Source organism: Ranitomeya imitator, chromosome 6 (genome assembly GCF_032444005.1).
Source record: "Ranitomeya imitator isolate aRanImi1 chromosome 6, aRanImi1.pri, whole genome shotgun sequence".
NCBI lineage: Eukaryota > Metazoa > Chordata > Amphibia > Anura > Dendrobatidae > Ranitomeya > Ranitomeya imitator.
Window position 1 is genome coordinate 12,509,567 of NC_091287.1, and position 27,725 is coordinate 12,537,291.

General features: G+C 51.4%; 1 protein-coding gene across 2 annotated transcripts in view; it reads right to left on the bottom strand.

The window, feature by feature from the left end:
• Nucleotides 1-5,072: 5,072 nt before the first annotated feature.
• KLHL18 (kelch like family member 18) overlaps nucleotides 5,073-27,725 on the bottom strand; it is a 47,983-nt gene continuing 25,330 nt past the window's right edge. The window contains exons 5-10 of one of the 2 annotated variants that reach the window (XM_069729144.1): nucleotides 14,894-15,054; nucleotides 14,687-14,823; nucleotides 11,901-12,123; nucleotides 11,722-11,826; nucleotides 7,555-7,666; nucleotides 5,073-6,956 (exon numbers count right to left, since the gene is read on the bottom strand). In XM_069729144.1, the coding sequence (XP_069585245.1) occupies nucleotides 6,570-6,956; nucleotides 7,555-7,666; nucleotides 11,722-11,826; nucleotides 11,901-12,123; nucleotides 14,687-14,823; nucleotides 14,894-15,054 (1,125 nt within the window). In that variant the 3' untranslated portion in view covers nucleotides 5,073-6,569. Of the gene's footprint in view, nucleotides 6,957-7,554; nucleotides 7,667-11,721; nucleotides 11,827-11,900; nucleotides 12,139-14,686; nucleotides 14,824-14,893; nucleotides 15,055-27,725 lie in introns of both variants that reach the window. The other variant, XM_069729143.1, reaches the window with a different exon arrangement.

The following is a 27,725-nucleotide window of genomic DNA, read 5'->3' on the forward strand; positions in this document are numbered from 1 at the left end:
TGTCCATATGGAGACCCCCGGAGTCTGATGTTTTCCAAATTCTTTTCTGGTTTAGGGGACAGTTGGGGAGAAGTCTGTGGCGGTGACCCCGATCACAACCACCGAAGCAGAGGGCTCGGACCCCGACCAGGACGAGGCTCCCGGAGTGTGAGAGCTGGGACCTCCCCCGATGTCTGGGCTGGATATTTGGAATGTTAAAGAAACCAACGAAACAGTAATGATCCTGTGGGATGAATTATGGGTCATGGGGACGGACACATCCCCTTTAATGCAGGACGCATCCCCTTTAATGCAGGACGCCACTATTGATTGTGATGGCGCAGGTTTCCTCAGTCACATGACCATCATTGCCTAGGCTCCATGTCACACTGTACAGCAGACTGCCTCTCCATGCTGCACAGACTTGCTTTAGGGCTATGATTATTAATGTAGGATGGTCCGGGGACCCTCATTGATACATTTAGGTTTCCTCAGCCTACAGATCTTAGGGGCTCCGGTGTGGCCCTAACATGTATGTGGGTGAATACATCAAGAACGGCATCGAGGAAAAGAGGGGCGAGATGTCTGAGCGTCCTCCCCCGATATCTTGGCCTTCTGTCCATGAGCTAATCGTTCTGATGATCTGGGAAGAAGCGCTGCAGCAGCTAGGGCTGAGTACTACACCACTCAGAATTCCTACACTTATCATACAATGTACCGCCACACAGTGCATCCCATATTTTCATTGTTTCTTATCCTTGTTCTGGACCAGAGTGAGGAGCAGCCAGAGTAAGGAGAAAGCAGAGTGAGGAGCAGCCAGGGTAAGGAGCAGCCACGGTAAGGAGAAACCAGAGTGAGGAGCAGCCAGGGCGAGGAGAAGCCAGGGCGAGGAGAAGCCAGGGCGAGGAGAAGCCAGGGCAAGGAGAAGCCAGGGCAAGGAGAAGCCAGGGCAAGGAGAAGCCAGGGCAAGGAGAAGCCAGGGCGAGGTGCAGCCAAAGTGAGGAGCAGCCAAAGTGAGGAGCAGCCAGGGTAAGGAGAAGCCAGGGCGAGGAGAAGCCAGGGCAAGGAGAAGCCAGGGTAAGGAGGAGCCAGGGTAAGGAGGAGCCAGGGTAAGGAGAAACCAGAGTGAGGAGCAGCCAGGGCGAGGAGAAGCCAGGGCAAGGAGAAGCCAGGGCAAGGAGAAGCCAGGGCAAGGAGAAGCCAGGGCAAGGAGAAGCCAGGGCGAGGTGCAGCCAAAGTGAGGAGCAGCCAAAGTGAGGAGAAGCCAGGGCGAGGAGAAGCCAGGGCAAGGAGAAGCCAGGGCAAGGAGAAGCCAGGGCAAGGAGAAGCCAGGGCAAGGAGAAGCCAGGGTAAGGAGAAGCCAGGGTAAGGAGAAGCCAGGGTAAGGAGAAGCCAGGGTAAGGAGAAGCCAGGGTGAGGAGCAGCCAGAGTAAGGAGAAACCTGTGTGAAGAGCAGCCAGAGTGAGGAGCCCAGGGTGAGGAGCCGCCAGAGTGAGGAGAAACCAGGGTGAGGAGAAACCAGGGTAAGGAGCAGCCAGGGTGAAGAGCAGCCAGGGTAAGGAGAAGCCCAGGGTGAGGAGCAGCCACAGTAAGGAGCAGCCCAGAGTAAGGAGCAGCCCAAGGTAAGGAGCAGCCCAAGGTAAGGAGCAGCCAGGGTAAGGAGCAGCCAGGGTAAGGAGCAGCCAGGGTAAGGAGCAGCCAGGGTAAGGAGCAGCCAGGGTAAGGAGCAGCCAGGGTAAGGAGCAGCCCAGGGTGAGGAGCAGCCCAGGGTGAGGAGCAGCCAGAGTGAGGAGCAGCCAGAGTGAGGAGCAGCCAGGGTGAGGAGCAGCCAGGGTGAGGAGCAGCCAGAGTAAGGAGCAGCCAGAGTAAGGAGCAGCCAGAGTGAGGAGCAGCCAGAGTGAGGAGCAGCCAGGGTGAGGAGCAGCCAGGGTGAGGAGCAGCCAGAGTAAGGAGCAGCCAGAGTAAGGAGCAGCCAGAGTAAGGAGCAGCCAGGGTGATGAGCAGCCAAAGTAAGGAGCAGCCAGGGTGATGAGCAGCCAGAGTGAGGAGCAGCCAGAGTAAGGAGCAGCCAGAGTAAGGAGAAGCCAGGGTAAGGAGAAGCCAGGGTAAGGAGAAGCCAGGGTGAAGAGCCGCCAGAGTGAGGAGTAGCAAAGGTAAGGAGATACCAGGGTGAGGAGCTGCCAGGGTGAAGAGCAGCCAGAGTGAGGAGCCGGTAGGGTGAAGAGCAGCCAGAGTGAGGAGCAGCCATGGTCACCAGCTCTTCACCTGCCCGCTTCGTCTTTCCTCGCAGGCGGCCTCTGTTATGGCGGTAGATCGTCCGGATCACGTGGATGTTGCAGCGGTTTGGATACTCTTATTTTAGAGCACATTGATTCTCTGGTGCTGCAGATTAGAAGGGTTTCCATGTCTCCATGACAGGCGGGATTGTGGGATAATGAGGAGACACGGGGATGGCGGGGGGTGAACTCGTCCGGCTTCCAGAGCGGAGGGCCGACGTTGTACCCGTTCCCTACTCTTATACATGGGTGCCATCACTGTCTGGGATTATGGGGCCTGCAGCGGCTGTCACTCAAGTTTAGGCTTTTGCTACTATACCTCAGACAGATCTTCAAGGAACCAGGAGGATCAGGATGGACCCAGCGATCAGCTAATGCGGTGAATGAAGGCTCCTGGAAGACAAACCTCACAACACAGGAAAAAATTAGTACACAGAAAATGGCCGCTCTCTGCCAAGGATTTCATTTATTTTCCAGATAAATCCAGGGCTTCCATCACCCCAACATCCGAGCGGTGAGGCGACCTCGGCCTCATTCACAGACGTGCTGAGCGGCGGTAATGATTAGTCAGAGGTGACGTGTTCCCATTCACAGACACCTCGAAGAGGGGAGAAACTGACAGGATCTGATATTAAACCAAAACTATGGCGGGCGGAGAGAAGATCAGAGGAGTCCAAAAAGGGGCACGGTCTAGGGGCCAGGGACACTGCTCCAACTGTACTGTCCGGCCCGAGGATCTTGGTGCACGTGCCGGTGGAACTGCGGCCTCACGGGGGTCTGTACAGATCTGCGGTTGTGAGCATGGCCGGGACTGACCCTCAGGGTGGATCTCCTCCGATCCTGCACAAAGCACGAGATCTTTAGATTCATTCCCCAGAGTGAGCAATGTGGAAAGATCACATCTAGCGATGAGTGAGCGCGCTCAGGCGGTCTCAGAGCGCGAGAGGGCGGGATCAGAGCGCGAGCGGGCGTTATCAGAGCGCACGCCCATTTAATCCTCACTTGTATTGCAGCCCCGGGATGCAAGCATATTACTCGATCACGCCCGAGATACTCCGATAACCCGACACCCGCGCACGCTCAGTAATCACACCGCGGTTCACAGTGCGCACCAGCCCCAGAACACTTGGGAATGCAGCTCTGGATGTGATTGGAGTACAGGAGTGAGCACAAGAAGGTGGCAACACATTTGGAAACATTGCAGAAAGTTTTAGTAAACTGTATAACTTGGATTGTTTCATAAATGCATCAGTCACAGTTAACACCACACAGACAAGTCAAGGATGAGTCCGATGGAGTCAGGTGGGAGGCGACGAGGAGAGATGTAAGTCAGGAGCTGGAAACTATCAGCACAAGTAATAAATGTGCAGACAAATGTCACTGAATCATCTGTCAGGACTGAATGACTGTTCAAACCAGGCACAGGCGCTCGGTGCATCGCAGTGCGGCCCACCATTCATCCACCTTCCCACCTGCTTGTTTTCCCGCTTCCCTCTTTGAGTGACAGCTCTGGCTTCGTAAAGCAGAGAAGGGTGGAGACAGATGGAAAACAAGCAGGTAGGAGGGTGCACTCAAATGTTTTGCCCCAACATGATTAACCCATACATAGGCATTCGGTTTAACAGTCATTCTGTGCTAACAGAGTCCCTTTACTTATGAAAAAAAAAAAAAAAAAGCCCATGCTTAAACATATCACAGCCACATGAAAAAAATATATAATACAATCTATACTCATCTCCCTTCACAGACGCCATTCCTCCAATATCGGCATTGAAATTCTCGGCAACTCATGCGATATTGTTGTCATATTACCACTACCGCCACTGATTGGCTACAGCTCATCAATACTCCGTTAGAGCAGATGTAATAGTAAAAGATGTAGCTGAAAATGTAACCTACCGGAACAGCGGTGCAGACATCATAGAAACTGTGCTGCTGCGTCAGGTGAGTATAGATGATTTTAATTCTCTATGTGGCGCTGAACGGATTTTCCCAGTGATCACGATCTCCCAGACCATAGGGCAACATGGTAGTGCACAACACCCAGATCACATTGGTGCATTTGTTATGATCAACAAGATCGAATATCTTTGAGAACCAAAATTTGTAATCTTGGGGGTTGTGATTGACTCCATGGCGGTCCCTCTTGACTATAGTTAATGCGTACATTCTTTATGCAGAGAACAGGCATATATCACAATGGAGGAGACATATCCTGATCTGATTGATGAATTACTCACTCATCACTACACAAGATATATAGCACATCTGATCAGGACTGGAAGGACTAAGAATGAATAGAACTCTACTGTACAGGGTGCAGATACTCTGATCAGACTGACGGCCTACTGACCAACAAATACACGGGTACAGCACCACGAGATGTGATCCGCAGGACTAACAGAAGGACTCTAGGAATGGATAGAGCTCAGCTCATGCGAGGGTGTGATACATGCAGCTCTGCACCAGGCAGCCCATACCCATAACTGCAAGTGCAGACTTCGCAAGATCCAGTACCACGAGCGCTGAGAAGACGGACAGGAGCGATCAGGGCTCAATGACCCTAACTATAGCAATCATACCTGTGCAGGAAGCATATGAATAGGGGCCCGCCCAACCTCATGGAAAATGGGATATTGGCGGCTCCTCCAGCCCCTCCACCACTTACCAATTTGCTGGAATGTCATATCTGTTGAGGCCCAGAAAGAAATAACCATCGGGGGGGGGGGGGGGAGGGGTGTCTAAAAAACTCCATTCGTAGAGGTTAGAGAACCCCACCAAATGAAAGGAGGTCAACCCCGAAAATAAGTAACAGAGTCACAATGTTCACCAGTTTATTGTGCAGAAAAACATTGAAAATTACCCAGAATTCCTTATAATAAATACAGGCTGTGCCTAGTCTATGACAGCGCCCCCTAGAGTCTGCATCATGTAACTCACCTCACTAGGAATAGAAATCACAAAACCAATTCACAGCGAAAACGTGGTACATGGAGGAGAATCATGCGAGAAAGGCAGGGAAAGCCGAGGAGGCTGCACCCAGCAGAACCGACCCAGCAGGACCAACCCAGCAGCTGCACTTCATGAGGCATCTACACAATGGCCAGAAAGGGTTAAACTGGGAGGGGTTAAAGGCATCCTCTGCAAGGCCAACTGCAGAGAAAGCGTTTCTTCACCGTTACAGGTCACTTTCCATCCTCCCACTCATCCCTTTAAGTATCTTTTATTTGCCTCATACACTTACACATGCAGACTATTAGATCTGCTCATGTACAGCGCCCTCTGGTGGAGACATCATAGAATAACCCAAAAGGAAAGTCTCCGTGCAGAGCAATTCAGAAGCCATATTTGCATTCATTGCAGCCCCTTATTTCTTGGGAGTATAACCCCCATCATTACACTATGATAAATAAAAGGGGACGTCCGGATTGTCTACATCGATCAAGGGGCCGCAGCTCAACATCTAGTCCACTGGACAGAATAGCTCCAATTCTGATTACTTAACAGGTTCAGTCTGCATGGTGCTGACTTTCTGTTAACTCTCAGGCTGCAGAGCCACACCGCTCTCTACTGCCACCAACTGGTACAGTCTTCCCAGAGTAAAGCGAGACATGTATGAAGATCACATGGCACTCAGAAAAACTATGAATGCAGCTCTGGATGCGACTGGAGTGTAGGAGTGAACAAGGAAGAAGCCACATTTTTGGAACAGTTGCATTCAGTTTTAGTGAACTGCAAAATGTTGGATTTGTTTTAGCAGAGAATCGTAATGCAGTGATCACGGCTATAATTCTCCACATCTCACTATACAGGCAAGTAAGATGGCGGCAGGTAGAAGGTGGTGAGAAGGGATGTAATTCAGGAGCCGTAAAAGTTGTTGGTCGTTACAGGTAACTCTATGGCACTAGAATCATCACAATAATAGGTAAACCTGTAGTCAAAGATCATTAAGTTAAGAAAGTAACTTTTTACTTGATTGCAAGCTCCCGGACAGTCAGACTACAGCGCACAGCATGGTGCACAACACTCGCATCACTTTGGTGCATAAGCTATAATCAACAAGTTCACACATCTTTATGAAATCCAACACTTGTAAGTTTGGGGTTGTGGTTGACCCCATAGCGGTCCCACACATAGTCCATACATACATTCTCGTTATGTAGACAACAGAAGTATTTATCACAACGGAGGAGAGATGAGCACCAGGGCACCTCATACCGCAGGGTCCTTACGTTCACATTAATATAAAAAACACAGACATTGAGCCTGTTTCCCATCGAAGAGGAATATGTTCTTGCAGCAGTCCGCCAACTGCTATATTGTCAGAAGCGGTATACAGCCCACCCCCACACCACCTTCATGACAAACCATGGGAGCCATAAACGTCCATCGGTTGGTCTCAGGGTCGTACATTTCTACAGAGTTCAAGTTGGACGGGCCGTCATAGCCACCCACCGCATACAGGCGGCCGCAATTGGCTACTAAAGAGACGCGGCTGCGCCTAGTGTTCATAGGGGTGATGAGGTACCATTGGTCCGCCATGGAGTTGTAAACCTCTGCAACACTCAAGAAGGCGGAACCATCGTAACCGCCACTGATGAACATCTTGCTGCCCAGTGAAGCCGCTCCATGACGGCAGCGTTTGTTCAGCATATTCGCCACCGGGTGCCACGTAGCTGTGTGGTGGTTGTAATACTCCATCTGTGGAATACCAGAAAGCAGGAATTGTAATCTCCAATCTGAGGGCAGCAAAGTATAGCAAGGGCAGGGCCTAACTGCGCACGCGGGAGGGGAGGGGTCTAGCTGGCTCAGTCTGCGCATGCGGGAGGATTTACAGTGTTAGTATATTGATAGGGGAAAGGACTTGTAAGCTTTATCTGTGAGCACCAGGTGGCTTCTGACGCCCAGGTTTTGAATCTTAAACATTTTTTACATGAGTGAATGAAATGGTACCAAAAAACACCCTTGTGTGTCCCCCACAGCTCGGTATCTGCCCCCCATCCTACGCTACCAGTATCACACACCCGCTACCAGTGACGCACATTGTCTATACTGACGCGTTTCATGCCAGATTCTGCTGCAGTCCTCATGACTGAGCGGGTTGTCGGTCTGGTGGCCCGTTTTGGTGGCGGCCTCGTGTAAAGCTATTATGGCTGCTCTGACAAGTAACGCTACTACATGGCAATGATTGGCTTCACTACTGCAGCAGCCATGGACTGCGGTGGTCTCGGTGCTGGTGAAGATGAGGTGAAATCCTACAGAACGGGGGTCCGATGACATGACTTAATACTGCACTCACAGTGTTGAAGATCTGCAGCCCGTCATGTCCGCCCGACACGTAAATCCGCCCTTCAAATACAGTCACTCCTGCCGCGCCACGATTGGAGCTCATGGGGGTCACCACGGACCACCTAGACAAAAAGCAGAAAGCAGCAGGTAGTGGGGCGTCCTCCATCCGAACAGATCCCTGAACCCCCACAGCATCAATGCACCCCCCAGTATCTGCAGAGCTCAGGCTTCATCCAGTCCTGTATGAGACAAACAGTGAAGGAGACCGCTCCGTGCTGAGCGTTTGTTACAATGCCTCATTTTTCAAGCAGAAGATTGATAACATCAGACAGTTTTAGTCGACAACCCCCAGAGCCCTTCCTGCCTACTGCCCAGCCCTCCATCTCCAAAACCCTCTCCACTCTACTCTCAAGATCACACCTCACCACCTGTGCACTTGACCCGCTCCCATCCCACTTCATCCCAAACCTCACCAGTGTTCATCCCAACCCTAACCCATCTCTTCAACCTATCACTAACAACTGGTGTTTTCCCCTCAAGCTTTAAACATGCCTCCATCACACCTATCCTCAAAAAGCCCTCTCTTGACCCATCCTCTGTATCTAGCTATCGCCCTATATCACTTCTCCCCTTTGCCTCCAAACTACTGGAACAACACGTCCATCTTGAACTGTCCTCTCGTCTCTCTTCTTGCTCCCTCTTCAACCGCTTACAATCTGGCTTCCGGTCACACCACTCCACTGAAACTGCCCTAACTAAGGTCACCAACGACCTCTTAACCGCCAAGAGCAAGCGACACTACTCTATCCTCCTCCTCCTGGACCTGTCGGCTGCCTTTGACACAGTGGACCATTCCCTATTATTACAAACCCTCTCATCCCTTGGCATCACAGACTTGGCCCTATCCTGGATCTCATCATACCTAACAGACCGGACATTCAGCGTCTCCCACTCACACACCACCTCCTCACCTCGCCCCCTATCTGTCGGAGTCCCGCAAGGTTCAGTTCTAGGACCCCTGCTCTTCTCCATTTACACCTTTGGCCTGGGACAGCTCATAGAATCTCACGGCTTTCAGTATCATCTCTATGCCGACAACACACAGATCTACAAATCTGGACCAGATATCACCTCCCTACTAACCAGAATCCCTCAATGTCTGTCCACTATTTCATCCTTCTTCTCCGCTAGATTTCTCAAACTTAACATGGACAAAACAGAATTCATCATCTTTTCCCCATCTCACGTGACCCCCTCAATGAACCTATCCATTACAGTAAATGGCTGCCCACTCTCCCCAGTCCCACAAGCTCGCTGTCTTGGGGTAATCCTTGACGCTGATCTCTCCTTCAAACCACATATCCAAGCCCTTTCCACTTCCTGCCGACTTCAACTCAAAAATATTTCACGGATCCGCACATTCCTAAACCAAGAATCTGCAAAAACCCTAGTCCATGCCCTCATCATCTCCCGCCTTGACTACTGTAACCTCCTGCTCTGTGGCCTCCCCTCTAACACTCTCGCACCCCTCCAATCTATTCTAAACTCTGCTGCCCGACTAATCCCCCTGTCCCCCCGCTATTCCCCGGCCTCTCCCCTCTGTCAATCCCTTCACTGGCTCCCCATTGCCCAGAGACTCCAGTACAAAACCCTAACCATGACGTACAAAGCCATCCACAACCTGTCTCCTCCATACATCTGTGACCTCGTCTTCTGCACGCAACCTCCGATCCTCACAAGATCTCCTTCTCTACTCCCCTCTTATCTCCTCTTCCCACAATCGCATACAAGATTTCTCTCGCGTATCACCCATACTCTGTAACCCTCTACCCCAACACATCAGACTCTCGCCTACCATCGAAACCTTCAAAAAGAGCCTGAAGACCGACCTCTTCCGACAAGTCTACAACCTGCAGTAACCACCGATCGACCAAACCGCTGCATGACCAGCTCTATCCTCACCTACTGTATCCTCACCCATCCCTTGTAGACTGTGAGCCCTCGAGGGCAGGGTCCTCTCTCCTACTGTATCCTCACCCATCCCTTGTAGATTGTGAGCCCTCGCGGGCAGGGTCCTCTCTCCTCCTGTATCTTCACCCATCCCTTGTAAATTGTGAGCCCTCGCGGGCAGGGTCCTCTCCTCCTGTATCCTCACCCATCCCTTGTAGATTGTGAGCCCTCGCGGGCAGGGTCCTCTCTCCTGTATCCTCACCCATCCCTTGTAGATTGTGATCCCTCGCGGGCAGGGTCCTCTCTCCTCCTGTATCCTCACCCATCCCTTGTAGATTGTGAGCCCTCGCGGGCAGGGTCCTCTCTCCTCCTGTATCCTCACCCATCCCTTGTAGATTGTGAGCCCTCGCGGGCAGGGTCCTCTCTCCTGTATCCTCACCCATCCCTTGTAGATTGTGAGCCCTCGCGGGCAGGGTCCTCTCTCCTGTATCCTCACCCATCCCTTGTAGATTGTGATCCCTCGCGGGCAGGGTCCTCTCTCCTCCTGTATCCTCACCCATCCCTTGTAGATTGTGATCCCTCGCGGGCAGGGTCCTCTCTCCTCCTGTATTCTCACTCATCCCTTGTAGATTGTGAGCCCTCACGGGCAGGGTCCTCTCTCCTCCTGTATCCTCACCCATCCCTTGTAGATTGTGATCCCTCGCGGGCAGGGTCCTCTCTCCTCCTGTATTCTCACCCATCCCTTGTAGATTGTGAGCCCTCGCGGGCAGGGTCCTCTCTCCTCCTGTATCCTCACCCATCCCTTGTAGATTGTGAGCCCTCGCGGGCAGGGTCCTCTCTCCTCCTGTATTCTCACCCATCCCTTGTAGATTGTGAGCCCTCGCGGGCAGGGTCCTCTCTCCTCCTGTATCCTCACCCACCCTTGTAGATTGTGAGCCCTCACGGGCAGGGTCCTCTCTCCTCCTGTATCCTCACCCATCCCTTGTAGATTGTGAGCCCTCGCAGGCAGGGTCCTCTCTCCTCCTGTATCCTCACCCATCCCTTGTAGACTGTGAGCCCTCGCGGGCAGGGTCCTCTCTCCTGTATCCTCACCCATCCCTTGTAGATTGTGAGCCCTCGCGGGCAGGGTCCTCTCTCCTCCTGTATCCTCACCCATCCCTTGTAGATTGTGAGCCCTTGCGGGCAGGGTCCTCTCTCCTCCTGTATCCTCACCCATCCCTTGTAGATTGTGAGCCCTCGCGGGCAGGGTCCTCTATCCTCCTGTATCCTCCCTTGTAGATTGTGAGCCCTCGCGGGCAGGGTCCTCTCTCCTCCTGTATCTTCACCCATCCCTTGTAGATTGTGAGCCCTCGCGGGCAGGGTCCTCTCTCCTCCTGTATTCTCACCCATCCCTTGTAGATTGTGAGCCCTCACGGGCAGGGTCCTCTCTCCTCCTGTATTCTCACCCATCCCTTGTAGATTGTGAGCCCTCGCGGGCAGGGTCCTCTCTCCTCCTGTATTCTCACCCATCCCTTGTAGATTGTGAGCCCTCGCGGGCAGGGTCCTCTCTCCTCCTGTATTCTCACCCATCCCTTGTAGATTGTGAGCCCTCGCGGGCAGGGTCCTCTATCCTCCTGTATCTTCACCCATCCCTTGTAGATTGTGAGCCCTCGCGGGCAGGGTCCTCTCTCCTCCTGTATCTTCACCCATCCCTTGTAGATTGTGAGCCCTCGCGGGCAGGGTCCTCTCTCCTCCTGTATTCTCACCCATCCCTTGTAGATTGTGAGCCCTCGCGGGCAGGGTCCTCTCTCCTCCTGTATCCTCACCCATCCCTTGTAGATTGTGAGCCCTTGCGGGCAGGGTCCTCTCTCCTCCTGTATCCTCACCCATCCCTTGTAGATTGTGAGCCCTCGCGGGCAGGGTCCTCTATCCTCCTGTATCCTCCCTTGTAGATTGTGAGCCCTTGCGGGCAGGGTCCTCTCTCCTCCTGTATCCTCACCCATCCCTTGTAGACTGTGACCCCTCGCGGGCAGGGTCTCCTCTGTACCTATTTTTATTATGTATACCCCTCCTCACATGTAAAGCGTCATGGAATAAATGGCGCTATAACAATAAATAATAATGATGTATCAGTAGGAATCCACACTGGCAGCTCCCAGAGGATTGTGTAACCTGGGCGCAACTGTAACAACCCCTCAGCTGCGGTGACAAAACAGCAGAGGTTAACCCTCCGCCTCCCGTGTCTTACTTGTCCGTCTCTGGGGAATACGTCTCCACGGAGTTCAGCGAGCAGCTGCCGTCGTAGCCCCCGCAGACGTAGATCTGTCCGTCCAGCACCACCGTCCCCATCGCACTGAGGCCAGAAGACACGGAGATCAGAGTCACGGAGGGTCCAATAGTCCGGACGCCCCATAATCCAGCACTCACCTCCGCTTACTGTTCATACTGCCGACCCGGCTCCACGAGTCGCTCTCAGGGTTGTACGCCTCCACCGTGCTCATCCGCGATTGGCCGTCATAGCCACCAATGGCATACAGGAGTCCATTCACCACAGCCACGCCCACCCTGCTGCGAGCAGTCGTCATTGGCTGGCACTTCTCCCAGCGGTTGGCGATTGGGTCAAAGACTTCAACCAAATTCAGCGAATCGCCTGCGTAGAAATGCGCTACTCGTCTTACATAGTGATCGCCAGATCCCCACACACCTTACATGGGACTGCAGGTGACATCTACTACATTATCTATACTCAGTTATCACCGTGTTATCTGTGGTGCTACATAGGACTGCAGGTGACATCTACTACATTATCTATACTCAGTTATCACTGTGTTATCTGTGGTGTTACATAGGACTGCAGGTGACATCTACTACATTATCTGTACTCAGAGAGTTATCACTGTTATCTGTGGTGTTACATAGGACTGCAGGTGACATCTACTACATTATCTGTACTCAGAGAGTTATCACTGTGTTATCTGTGGTGTTACATAGGACTGCAGGTGACATCTACTACATTATCTGTACTCAGAGAGTTATCACCGTGTTATCTGTGGTGTTACATAGGACTGCAGGTGACATCTACTACATTATCTGTACTCAGAGAGTTATCACTGTGCTATCTGTGGTGTTACATAGGACTGCAGGTGACATCTACTACATTATCTATACTCAGTTATCACCGTGTTATCTGTGGTGTTACATAGGACTGCAGGTGACATCTACTACAATATCTGTACTCAGAGAGTTATCACTGTGTTATCTGTGGTGTTACATAGGACTGCAGGTGACATCTACTACATTATCTGTACTCAGAGAGTTATCACTGTTATCTGTGGTGTTACATAGGACTGCAGGTGACATCTACTACATTATCTGTACTCAGAGTTATCACTGTGCTATCTGTGGTGTTACATAGGACTGCAGGTGACATCTCCTACATTATCTGTATTCAGAGGGTTATCACTGTGTTATCTGTGGTGTTACATAGGACTGCAGGTGACATCTACTACAATATCTGTACTCAGAGAGTTATCACCGTGTTATCTGTGGTGTTACATAGGACTGCAGGTGACATCTACTACAATATCTGCACTCAGAGATATATCACTGTGTTATCTGTGGTGTTACATAGGACTGCAGGTGACATCTACTACATTATCTGTACTCAGAGTTATCACTGTGCTATCTGTGGTGTTACACAGGACTGCAGGTGACATCTACTACATTATCTATACTCAGTTATCACCGTGTTATCTGTGGTGTTACATAGGACTGCAGGTGACATCTACTACATTATCTGTACTCAGAGAGTTATCACCGTGTTATCTGTGGTGTTACATAGGACTGCAGGTGACATCTACTACAATATCTGTACTCAGAGAGTTATCACCGTGTTATCTGTGGTGTTACATAGGACTGCAGGTGACATCTACTACAATATCTGCACTCAGAGATATATCACTGTGTTATCTGTGGTGTTACATAGGACTGCAGGTGACATCTACTACATTATCTGTACTCAGAGTTATCACTGTGCTATCTGTGGTGTTACACAGGACTGCAGGTGACATCTACTACATTATCTATACTCAGTTATCACCGTGTTATCTGTGGTGTTACATAGGACTGCAGGTGACATCTACTACATTATCTGTACTCAGAGAGTTATCACCGTGTTATCTGTGGTGTTACATAGGACTGCAGGTGACATCTACTACAATATCTGCACTCAGAGATATATCACTGTGTTATCTGTGGTGTTACATAGGACTGCAGGTGACATCTACTACATTATCTGTACTCAGAGTTATCACTGTGCTATCTGTGGTGTTACATAGGACTGCAGGTGACATCTACTACATTATCTATACTCAGTTATCACCGTGTTATCTGTGGTGTTACATAGGACTGCAGGTGACATCTACTACATTATCTGTACTCAGAGAGTTATCACTGTGTTATCTGTGGTGTTACATAGGACTGCAGGTGACATCTACTACATTATCTGTACTCAGAGAGTTATCACCGTGTTATCTGTGGTGTTACATAGGACTGCAGGTGACATCTACTACATTATCTGTACTCAGAGAGTTATCACTGTGCTATCTGTGGTGTTACATAGGACTGCAGGTGACATCTACTACATTATCTGTACTCAGAGAGTTATCACTGTGTTATCTGTGGTGTTACATAGGACTGCAGGTGATATATACTACATTATCTGTATTCAGAGAGTTATCACTGTGTTATCTGTGGTGTTACATAGGACTGCAGGTGATATATACTACATTATCTGTATTCAGAGAGTTATCACCGTGTTATATGTGGTGTTACATAGGACTGCAGGTGACATCTACTACATTATCGATACTCAGTTATCACTGTGTTATCTGTGGTGTTACATAGGACTGCAGGTGACATCTACTACATTATCGATACTCAGTTATCACTGTGTTATCTGTGGTGTTACATAGGACTGCCGTCTGGACCATGTATTAGGATTAGTCCGGGGCCATCGGACGGACGGACGGCTCAGCGATCCTCGTGGCTTGTGCCGCCCTCTCGCCCATAATCCGGGCCGGCAGTAATCGCTCCTGTAACCCCTTCCTTCCTGACTGAGGAGACGCTTGGCCTCGGGGTGACGGTGGCAGCCGCCGCTTACAGCTGCCCACAGCAGTGCAGAGTATTTCAGCATGTTCCGGATTACAAGGTACCTGCAGAGTTGAGTCCTCCCACGGCGTAGATGAGGCCGGCGATGGAGGTGCAGCAGCGGGGGCGGGTCTTGAACGCCAGGAGGTGTGGCCTACGCTCGGGCATCAGGTGGTAATCCTTCGCCTCGTCCACCAGGTCCCTGAAACCCACAGACGCCATTACGGGGGAGTCGGAGGAGACGCGGACCCTCACACACGGCCGCCCCTTACCGGCATTTATGGCAGCAGCGCACCAGCTCGTCCTGCTGCACCCGGTCCGTGAGGAACTGCGGCTGGCACAGGGGCAGCCGGATCTTAGTCAGGAGCTCGGGGAGGAAGAGCTCGCGCTGCTCCCGATCATAGCGCAGCCAGGCCAGGGCCGCCTCAAACACCTGCCGGGAGAGAGGAGGGTCACACAGGTGGGCGGCCGCCTCCTGAAATACTCTGCGCTGCTGGGGACCCGGCTCCTCCTAATGTGATCTCCTGTAATATCCGAACACTCCTATCCTGAAATACTCTGCGCTGCTGAGGACCCGGCTCCTCCTAATGTGATCTCCTGTAATATCCGAACACCCCTATCCTGAAATACTCTGCGCTGCTGAGGACCCGGCTCCTCCTAATGTGATCTCCTGTAATATCTGAACACTCCTATCCTGAAATACTCTGCACTGCTGAGGACCCGGCTCCTAATGTGATCTCCTGTAATATCCGAACACCCCTATCCTGAAATACTCTGCGCTGCTGAGGACCCGGCTCCTCCTAATGTGATCTCCTACAATATCCGAACACTCCTATCCTGAAATACTCTGCGCTGCTGGGGACCCGGCTCCTCCTAATGTGATCTCCTACAATATCCGAACACTCCTATCCTGAAATACTCTGCGCTGCTGGAGACCCGGCTCCTAATGTGATCTCCTGTAATATCCGAACACTCCTATCCTGAAATACTCTGCACTGCTGAGGACCCGACTCCTCCTAATGTGATCTCCTGTAATATCCGAACACTGCTATCCTGAAATACTCTGCACTGCTGAGGACCCGACTCCTCCTAATGTGATCTCCTGTAATATCCGAACACTCCTATCCTGAAATACTCTGCACTGCTGAGGACCCGGCTCCTCCTAATGTGATCTCCTGTAATATCCGAACACTCCTATCCTGAAATACTCTGCGCTGCTGGGGACCCGGCTCCTCCTAATGTGATCTCCTGCAATATCCGAACACTCCTATCCTGAAATACTCTGCGCTGCTGGGGACCCGGCTCCTCCTAATGTGATCTCCTGTAATATCCGAACACTCCTATCCTGAAATACTCTGCGCTGCTGGGGACCCGGCTCCTAATGTGATCTCCTGTAATATCCGAACACTCCTATCCTGAAATACTCTGCACTGCTGGGGACCCGGCTCCTAATGTGATCTCCTACAATATCCGAACACTCATATCCTGAAATACTCTGCGCTGCTGGGGACCCGGCTCCTCCTAATGTGATCTCCTGTAATATCCGAACACTCCTATCCTGAAATACTCTGCGCTGCTGGGGACCCGGCTCCTAATGTGATCTCCTGCAATATCCGAACACTCCTATCCTGAAATACTCTGCGCTGCTGGGGACCCGGCTCCTAATGTGATCTCCTGCAATATCCGAACACTCCTATCCTGAAATACTCTGCGCTGCTGGGGACCCGGCTCCTAATGTGATCTCCTGCAATATCCGAACACTCCTATCCTGAAATACTCTGCGCTGCTGGGGACCCGGCTCCTAATGTGATCTCCTGCAATATCCGAACACTCCTATCCTGAAATACTCTGCGCTGCTGGGGACCCGGCTCCTAATGTGATCTCCTGCAATATCCGAACACTCCTATCCTGAAATACTCTGCGCTGCTGGGGACCCGGCTCCTAATGTGATCTCCTGTAATATCCGAACACCCCTATCCTGAAATACTCTGCGCTGCTGGGGACCCGGCTCCTAATGTGATCTCCTGCAATATCCGAACACTCCTATCCTGAAATACTCTGCGCTGCTGGGGACCCGGCTCCTAATGTGATCTCCTGCAATATCCGAACACTCCTATCCTGAAATACTCTGCGCTGCTGGGGACCCGGCTCCTAATGTGATCTCCTGCAATATCCGAACACTCCTATCCTGAAATACTCTGCGCTGCTGGGGACCCGGCTCGTAATGTGATCTCCTGTAATATCCGAACACTCCTATCCTGAAATACTCTGCGCTGCTGGGGACCCGGCTCCTCCTAATGTGATCTCCTACAATATCCGAACACTCCTATCCTGAAATACTCTGCACTGCTGGGGACCCGGCTCCTCCTAATGTGATCTCCTGCAATATCCGAACACTCGTATGCTGAAATACTCTGCGCTGCTGGGGACCCGGCTCCTAATGTGATCTCCTGTAATATCCGAACACTCATATCCTGAAATACTCTGCACTGCTGGGGACCCGACTCCTCCTAATGTGATCTCCTGTAATATCCGAACACTCCTATCCTGAAATACTCTGCACTGCTGAGGACCCGGCTCCTCCTAATGTGATCTCCTACAATATCCGAACACTCCTATCCTGAAATACTCTGCGCTGCTGGGGACCCGGCTCCTCCTAATGTGATCTCCTGTAATATCCGAACACTCCTATCCTGAAATACTCTGCGCTGCTGGGGACCCGGCTCCTAATGTGATCTCCTGTAATATCCGAACACTCCTATCCTGAAATACTCTGCGCTGCTGGGGACCCGACTCCTCCTAATGTGATCTCCTGCAATATCCGAACACTCGTATCCTGAAATACTCTGCACTGCTGAGGACCCGGCTCCTCCTAATGTGATCTCCTGCAATATCCGAACACTCCTATCCTGAAATACTCTGCGCTGCTGAGGACCCGGCTCCTAATGTGATCTCCTACAATATCCGAACACTCCTATGCTGAAATACTCTGCGCTGCTGGGGACCTGGCTCCTAATGTGATCTCCTGTAATATCCGAACACTCCTATCCTGAAATACTCTGCACTGCTGGGGACCCGGCACCTAATGTGATCTCCTGTAATATCCGAACACTCCTATCCTGAAATACTCTGCGCTGCTGGGGACCCGGCTCCTCCTAATGTGATCTCCTGTAATATCCGAACACTCCTATCCTGAAATACTCTGCGCTGCTGGGGACCCGGCTCCTCCTAATGTGATCTCCTGTAATATCCGAACACTCCTATCCTGAAATACTCTGCGCTGCTGGGGACCCGGCTCCTCCTAATGTGATCTCCTGTAATATCCGAACACTCCTATCCTGAAATACTCTGCGCTGCTGGGGACCCGGCTCCTCCTAATGTGATCTCCTACAATATCCGAACACTCCTATCCTGAAATACTCTGCGCTGCTGGGGACCCGGCTCCTCCTAATGTGATCTCCTACAATATCCGAACACTCCTATCCTGAAATACTCTGCGCTGCTGGGGACCCGGCTCCTAATGTGATCTCCTGTAATATCCGAACACTCCTATCCTGAAATACTCTGCGCTGCTGGGGACCCGGCTCCTCCTAATGTGATCTCCTGTAATATCCGAACACTCCTATCCTGAAATACTCTGCGCTGCTGGGGACCCGGCTCCTCCTAATGTGATCTCCTACAATATCCGAACACTGCTATCCTGAAATACTCTGCGCTGCTGAGGACCCGGCTCCTCCTAATGTGATCTCCTGCAATATCCGAACACTCGTATCCTGAAATACTCTGCGCTGCTGGGGACCCGGCTCCTCCTAATGTGATCTCCTACAATATCCGAACACTGCCATCCTGAAATACTCTGCGCTGCTGGGGACCCGGCTCCTAATGTGATCTCCTGCAATATCCGAACACTCGTATCCTGAAATACTCTGCGCTGCTGGGGACCCGGCTCCTAATGTGATCTCCTGTAATATCCGAACACTCCTATCCTGAAATACTCTGCACTGCTGAGGACCCGGCTCCTAATGTGATCTCCTACAATATCCGAACACTCCTATCCTGAAATACTCTGCGCTGCTGGGGACCCGGCTCCTCCTAATGTGATCTCCTACAATATCCGAACACTCCTATCCTGAAATACTCTGCGCTGCTGGGGACCCGGCTCCTCCTAATGTGATCTCCTGTAATATCCGAACACTCCTATCCTGAAATACTCTGCGCTGCTGGGGACCCGGCTCCTCCTAATGTGATCTCCTACAATATCCGAACACTCCTATCCTGAAATACTCTGCGCTGCTGAGGACCCGGCTCCTCCTAATGTGATCTCCTGCAATATCCGAACACTCGTATCCTGAAATACTCTGCGCTGCAGGGGACCCGGCTCCTAATGTGATCTCCTGTAATATCCGAACACTCGTATCCTGAAATACTCTGCGCTGCTGAGGACCCGGCTCCTAATGTGATCTCCTACAATATCCGAACACTTCTATCCTGAAATACTCTGCGCTGCTGGGGACCCGGCTCCTCCTAATGTGATCTCCTGTAATATCCGAACACTCCTATCCTGAAATACTCTGCGCTGCTGGGGACCCGGCTCCTCCTAATGTGATCTCCTGTAATATCCAAACACTCCTATCCTGAAATACTCTGCGCTGCTGGGGACCCGGCTCCTCCTAATGTGATCTCCTGTAATATCCAAACACTCCTATCCTGAAATACTCTGCGCTGCTGGGGACCCGGCTCTTCCTAATGTGATCTCCTGTAATATCCGAACACTCCTATCCTGAAATACTCTGCGCTGCTGGGGACCCGGCTCTTCCTAATGTGATCTCCTGCAATATCCGAACACTCCTATCCTGAAATACTCTGCACTGCTGGGGACCCGGCTCCTAATGTGATCTCCTGTAATATCCGAACACTCCTATCCTGAAATACTCTGCGCTGCTGGGGACCGGCTCCTACTAATGTGATCTCCTGTAATATCCGAACACTCCTATCCTGAAATACTCTGCGCTGCTGGGGACCCGGCTCCTAATGTGATCTCCTGTAATATCCGAACACTCCTATCCTGAAATACTCTGCGCTGCTGGGGACCGGCTCCTCCTAATGTGATCTCCTGTAATATCCGAACACTCCTATCCTGAAATACTCTGCGCTGCTGGGGACCGGCTCCTCCTAATGTGATCTCCTGTAATATCCGAACACTCCCATCCTGAAATACTCTGCGCTGCTGGGGACCCGGCTCCTAATGTGATCTCCTGTAATATCCGAACACTCCTATCCTGAAATACTCTGCGCTGCTGGGGACCCGGCTCCTCCTAATGTGATCTCCTGTAATATCCGAACACTCCTATCCTGAAATACTCTGCGCTGCTGGGGACCCGGCTCCTAATGTGATCTCCTGTAATATCCGAACACTCCTATCCTGAAATACTCTGCGCTGCTGGGGACCCGGCTCCTAATGTGATCTCCTGTAATATCCGAACACTCCTATCCTGAAATACTCTGCGCTGCTGGGGACCGGCTCCTCCTAATGTGATCTCCTGTAATATCCGAACACTCCTATCCTGAAATACTCTGCGCTGCTGGGGACCGGCTCCTCCTAATGTGATCTCCTGTAATATCCGAACACTCCTATCCTGAAATACTCTGCGCTGCTGGGGACCGGCTCCTCCTAATGTGATCTCCTGTAATATCCGAACACTCCCATCCTGAAATACTCTGCGCTGCTGGGGACCCGGCTCCTAATGTGATCTCCTGTAATATCCGAACACTCCTATCCTGAAATACTCTGCGCTGCTGGGGACCCGGCTCCTCCTAATGTGATCTCCTGTAATATCCGAACACTCCTATCCTGAAATACTCTGCGCTGCTGGGGACCCGGCTCCTCCTAATGTGATCTCCTACAATATCCGAACACTCCTATCCTGAAATACTCTGCGCTGCTGGGGACCCGGCTCCTCCTAATGTGATCTCCTGTAATATCCGAACACTCCTATCCTGAAATACTCTGCGCTGCTGGGGACCCGGCTCCTAATGTGATCTCCTGTAATATCCGAACACTCCTATCCTGAAATACTCTGCACTGCTGGGGACCCGGCACCTAATGTGATCTCCTGTAATATCCGAACACTCCTATCCTGAAATACTCTGCGCTGCTGAGGACCCGGCACCTAATGTGATCTCCTACAATATCCGAACACTCCTATCCTGAAATACTCTGCGCCACTGAGGACCCGGCTCCTAATGTGATCTCCTGTAATATCCGAACACTCCTATCCTGAAATACTCTGCGCTGCTGGGGACCCGACTCCTAATGTGATCTCCTACAATATCCGAACACTCCTATCCTGAAATACTCTGCGCCACTGAGGACCCGGCTCCTAATGTGATCTCCTGTAATATCCGAACACTCCTATCCTGAAATACTCTGCGCTGCTGGGGACCCGGCTCCTCCTAATGTGATCTCCTGTAATATCCGAACACTCCTATCCTGAAATACTCTGCGCTGCTGGGGACCCGACTCCTAATGTGATCTCCTACAATATCCGAACACTCCTATCCTGAAATACTCTGCGCCACTGAGGACCCGGCTCCTAATGTGATCTCCTACAATATCCGAACAGTCCTATCCTGAAATACTCTGCGCTGCTGGGCACCCGGCTCCTAATGTGATCTCCTGTAATATCCGAACACTCCTATCCTGAAATACTCTGCGCTGCTGGGGACCGGACTCCTAATGTGATCTCCTGTAATATCCGAACACCCCTATCCTGAAATACTCTGCACTGCAGGGGACCCGGCTCCTCCTAATGTGATCTCCTACAATATCCGAACACTCCTATCCTGAAATACTCTGCGCTGCTGAGGACCCGGCTCCTAATGTGATCTCCTACAATATCCGAACACTCCTATCCTGAAATACTCTGCGCTGCTGGGGACCCGGCTCCTCCTAATGTGATCTCCTGTAATATCCGAACACTCCTATCCTGAAATACTCTGCGCTGCTGGGGACCCGGCTCCTCCTAATGTGATCTCCTACAATATCTGAACACTCCTATCCTGAAATACTCTGCGCTGCTGGGGACCCGGCTCCCAATGTGATCTCCTGTAATATCCGAACACTCCTATCCTGAAATACTCTGCGCTGCTGGGGACCCGGCTCCTAATGTGATCTCCTGTAATATCCGAACACTCCTATCCTGAAATACTCTGCGCTGCTGGGGACCCGGCTCCTCCTAATGTGATCTCCTGTAATATCCGAACACTGCTATCCTGAAATACTCTGCGCTGCTGGGGACCCGGCTCCTCCTAATGTGATCTCCTGTAATATCCGAACACTCCTATCCTGAAATACTCTGCGCTGCTGGGGACCCGGCTCCTAATGTGATCTCCTGTAATATCCGAACACTCCTATCCTGAAATACTCTGCGCTGCTGGGGACCCGGCTCCTCCTAATGTGATCTCCTACAATATCCGAACACTGCTATCCTGAAATACTCTGCGCTGCTGGGGACCCGGCTCTTCCTAATGTGATCTCCTGTAATATCCGAACACTCCTATCCTGAAATACTCTGCGCTGCTGGGGACCCGGCTCCTCCTAATGTGATCTCCTGTAATATCCGAACACTCCTATCCTGAAATACTCTGCGCTGCTGGGGACCCGGCTCCTCCTAATGTGATCTCCTGTAATATCCGAACACTCCTATCCTGAAATACTCTGCGCTGCTGGGGACCCGGCTCCTAATGTGATCTCCTGTAATATCCGAACACTCCTATCCTGAAATACTCTGCGCTGCTGGGGACCCGGCTCCTAATGTGATCTCCTGTAATATCCGAACACTCCTATCCTGAAATACTCTGCGCTGCTGGGGACCCGGCTCCTCCTAATGTGATCTCCTACAATATCCGAACACTCCTATCCTGAAATACTCTGCGCTGCTGGGGACCCGGCTCCTAATGTGATCTCCTGTAATATCCGAACACTCGTATCCTGAAATACTCTGCACTGCTGGGGACCCGGCTCCTCCTAATGTGATCTCCTACAATATCCGAACACTCCTATCCTGAAATACTCTGCGCTGCTGGGGACCCGGCACCTAATGTGATCTCCTGTAATATCCGAACACTCCTATCCTGAAATACTCTGCGCTGCTGGGGACCCGGCTCCTAATGTGATCTCCTGTAATATCCGAACACTCCTATCCTGAAATACTCTGCACTGCTGGGCACCCGGCTCCTACTGTGATCTCCTACAATATCCGAACACTCGTATCCTGAAATACTCTGCGCTGCTGGGGACCCGGCTCCTCCTAATGTGATCTCCTGCAATATCCGAACACTCCTATCCTGAAATACTCTGCGCTGCTGGGGACCCGGCTCCTAATGTGATCTCCTGTAATATCCGAACACTCCTATCCTGAAATACTCTGCGCTGCTGGGGACCCGGCTCCTCCTAATGTGATCTCCTGCAATATCCGAACACTCCTATCCTGAAATACTCTGCACTGCTGGGGACCCGGCACCTAATGTGATCTCCTGCAATATCCGAACACTCCTATCCTGAAATACTCTGCGCTGCTGGGGACCCGGCTCCTAATGTGATCTCCTGTAATATCCGAACACTCCTATCCTGAAATACTCTGCGCTGCTGGGGACCCGGCTCCTCCTAATGTGATCTCCTACAATATCCGAACACTCCTATCCTGAAATACTCTGTGCTGCTGGGGACCCGGCTCCTCCTAATGTGATCTCCTACAATATCCGAACACTCCTATCCTGAAATACTCTGCGCTGCTGGGGACCCGGCTCCTCCTAATGTGATCTCCTGTAATATCCGAACACTCCTATCCTGAAATACTCTGCGCTGCTGGGGACCCGGCTCCTAATGTGATCTCCTGCAATATCCGAACACTGGTATCCTGAAATACTCTGCGCTGCTGGGGACCCGGCTCCTAATGTGATCTCCTGTAATATCCGAACACTCCTATCCTGAAATACTCTGCGCTGCTGGGCACCCGGATCCTCCTAATGTGATCTCCTGTAATATCCGAACACTCCTATCCTGAAATACTCTGCGCTGCTGGGGACCCGGCTCCTCCTAATGTGATCTCCTGTAATATCTGAACACTCCTATCCTGAAATACTCTGCGCTGCTGGGGACCCGGCTCCTAATGTGATCTCCTGCAATATCCGAACACTGGTATCCTGAAATACTCTGCGCTGCTGGGCACCCGGATCCTCCTAATGTGATCTCCTGTAATATCCGAACACTCCTATCCTGAAATACTCTGCGCTGCTGGGGACCCGGCTCCTCCTAATGTGATCTCCTACAATATCCGAACACTCCTATCCTGAAATACTCTGCGCTGCTGGGGACCCGGCTCCTCCTAATGTGATCTCCTGTAATATCCGAACACTCCTATCCTGAAATACTCTGCGCTGCTGGGGACCCGGCTCCTCCTAATGTGATCTCCTGTAATATCCGAACACTCGTTTCCTGAAATACTCTGCGCTGCTGGGGACCCGGCTCCTAATGTGATCTCCTGTAATATCCGAACACTCGTATCCTGAAATACTCTGCGCTGCTGGGGACCCGGCTCCTCCTAATGTGATCTCCTGTAATATCCGAACACTCCAATCCTGAAATACTCTGCGCTGCTGGGCACCCGGCTCCTAATGTGATCTCCTGCAATATCCGAACACTCCTATCCTGAAATACTCTGCGCTGCTGGGGACCCGGCTCCTCCTAATGTGATCTCCTGTAATATCCGAACACTCCTATCCTGAAATACTCTGCGCTGCTGGTGACCCGGCTCCTCCTAATGTGATCTCCTGCAATATCCGAACACTCCTATCCTGAAATACTCTGCGCTGCTGGGGACCCGGCTCCTCCTAATGTGATCTCCTGTAATATCCGAACACTCCTATCCTGAAATACTCTGCACTGCTGAGGACCCGGCTCCTAATGTGATCTCCTGTAATATCCGAACACTCCTATCCTGAAATACTCTGCGCTGCTGGGGACCCGGCTCCTAATGTGATCTCCTGTAATATCCGAACACTCCTATCCTGAAATACTCTGCACTGCTGGGGACCCGGCTCCTCCTAATGTGATCTCCTGTAATATCCGAACACTCCTATCCTGAAATACTCTGCGCTGCTGGAGACCCGGCTCCTCCTAATGTGATCTCTTGTAATATCCGAACACTCCTATCCTGAAATACTCTGCGCTGCTGGAGACCCGGCTCCTCCTAATGTGATCTCCTGTAATATCCGAACACTCCTATCCTGAAATACTCTGCGCTGCTGGGGACCCGGCTCCCAATGTGATCTCCTGCAATATCCGAACACTCCTATCCTGAAATACTCTGCGCTGCTGGGGACCCGGCTCCTAATGTGATCTCCTGTAATATCCGAACACTCCTATCCTGAAATACTCTGCGCTGCTGGGGACCCGGCTCCTCCTAATGTGATCTCCTGTAATATCCAAACACTCCTATCCTGAAATACTCTGCGCTGCTGGGGACCCGGCTCCCAATGTGATCTCCTGCAATATCCGAACACTCCTATCCTGAAATACTCTGCGCTGCTGGGGACCCGGCTCCTAATGTGATCTCCTGTAATATCCGAACACTCCTATCCTGAAATACTCTGCACTGCTGGGGACCCGGCTCCTAATGTGATCTCCTGCAATATCCGAACACTCCTATCCTGAAATACTCTGCGCTGCTGGGGACCCGGCTCCTCCTAATGTGATCTCCTGTAATATCCGAACACTCCTATCCTGAAATACTCTGCACTGCTGAGGACCCGGCTCCTAATGTGATCTCCTGTAATATCCGAACACTCCTATCCTGAAATACTCTGCGCTGCTGGGGACCCGGCTCCTAATGTGATCTCCTGTAATATCCGAACACTCCTATCCTGAAATACTCTGCGCTGCTGGGGACCCGGCTGCTAATGTGATCTCCTGTAATATCCGAACACTCCTATCCTGAAATACTCTGCGCTGCTGGGGACCCGGCTCTTCCTAATGTGATCTCCTGTAATATCCAAACACTCCTATCCTGAAATACTCTGCGCTGCTGGGGACCCGGCTCCTAATGTGATCTCCTGCAATATCTGAACACTCCTATCCTGAAATACTCTGCACTGCTGGGGACCCGGCTCCTCCTAATGTGATCTCCTACAATATCCGAACACTCCTATCCTGAAATACTCTGCGCTGCTGGGGACCCGGCTCCTAATGTGATCTCCTGTAATATCCGAACACTCCTATCCTGAAATACTCTGCGCTGCTGGGGACCCGGCTCCTCCTAATGTGATCTCCTACAATATCCGAACACTCCTATCCTGAAATACTCTGCGCTGCTGGGGACCCGGCTCCTAATGTGATCTCCTACAATATCCTTACACTTCTATCCTGAAATACTCTGCGCTGCTGGGGACCCGGCTCTTCCTAATGTGATCTCCTGTATTATCCGAACACTCGTATCCTGAAATACTCTGCGCTGCTGGGGACCCGACTCCTAATGTGATCTCCTGTAATATCCGAACACTCCTATCCTGAAATACTCTGCACTACTGGGGACCCGACTCCTAATGTGATCTCCTACAATATCCGAACACTCCTATCCTGAAATACTCTGCGCTGCTGGGGACCCGGCTCTTCCTAATGTGATCTCCTGTAATATCCGAACACTCCCATCCTGAAATACTCTGCGCTGCTGGGGACCCGGCTCCTCCTAATGTGATCTCCTGTAATATCCGAACACTCCTATCCTGAAATACTCTGCGCTGCTGGGGACCCGGCTCCTCCTAATGTGATCTCCTACAATATCTGAACACTCCTATCCTGAAATACTCTGCACTGCTGGGCACCCGGCTCCTAATGTGATCTCCTGCAATATCCGAACACTCCTATCCTGAAATACTCTGCGCTGCTGAGGACCCGGCTCCTAATGTGATCTCCTGCAATATCCGAACACTCCTTTCCTGAAATACTCTGCGCTGCTGGGCACCCGGCTCCTCCTAATGTGATCTCCTGTAATATCCGAACACTCCTATCCTGAAATACTCTGCGCTGCTGGGCACCCGGCTCCTCCTAATGTGATCTCCTGTAATATCCGAACACTCCTATCCTGAAATACTCTGCGCTGCTGGGCACCCGGCTCCTCCTAATGTGATCTCCTACAATATCCGAACACTCCTATCCTGAAATACTCTGCGCTGCTGGGGACCCGGCTCCTCCTAATGTGATCTCCTACAATAGCCGAACACCCCTATCCTGAAATACTCTGCGATGCTGGGGACCCGGCTCCTAATGTGATCTCCTGTAATATCCGAACACTCCTATCCTGAAATACTCTGCGCTGCTGGGCACCCGGCTCCTCCTAATGTGATCTCCTGTAATATCCGAACACTCCTATCCTGAAATACTCTGCGCTGCTGGGGACCCGACTCCTAATGTGATCTCCTGTAATATCCGAACACTCCTATCCTGAAATACTCTGCGCTGCTGGGGACCCGGCTCCTAATGTGATCTCCTGTAATATCCAAACACCCCTATCCTGAAATACTCTGCGCTGCTGGGGACCCGGCTCCTCCTAATGTGATCTCCTGCAATATCCGAACACTCGTATCCTGAAACACTCTGCGCTGCTGGGGACCCGGCTCCTCCTAATGTGATCTCCTGTAATATCCAAACACTCCTATCCTGAAATACTCTGCACTGCTGGGGACCTGGCTCCTAATGTGATCTCCTGTAATATCCGAACACTCCTATCCTGAAATACTCTGCGCTGCTGGGGACCCGGCTCCTAATGTGATCTCCTGCAATATCCGAACACTCGTATCCTGAAATACTCTGCGCTGCTGGGGACCCGGCTCCTAATGTGATCTCCTGCAATATCCGAACACTCGTATCCTGAAATACTCTGCACTGCTGGGGACCCGGCTCCTCCTAATGTGATCTCCTGTAATATCCGAACACTCCTATCCTGAAATACTCTGCACTGCTGGGGACCCGGCTCCTAATGTGATCTCCTGTAATATCCGAACACTCGTATCCTGAAATACTCTGCGCTGCTGGGGACCCGGCTCCTA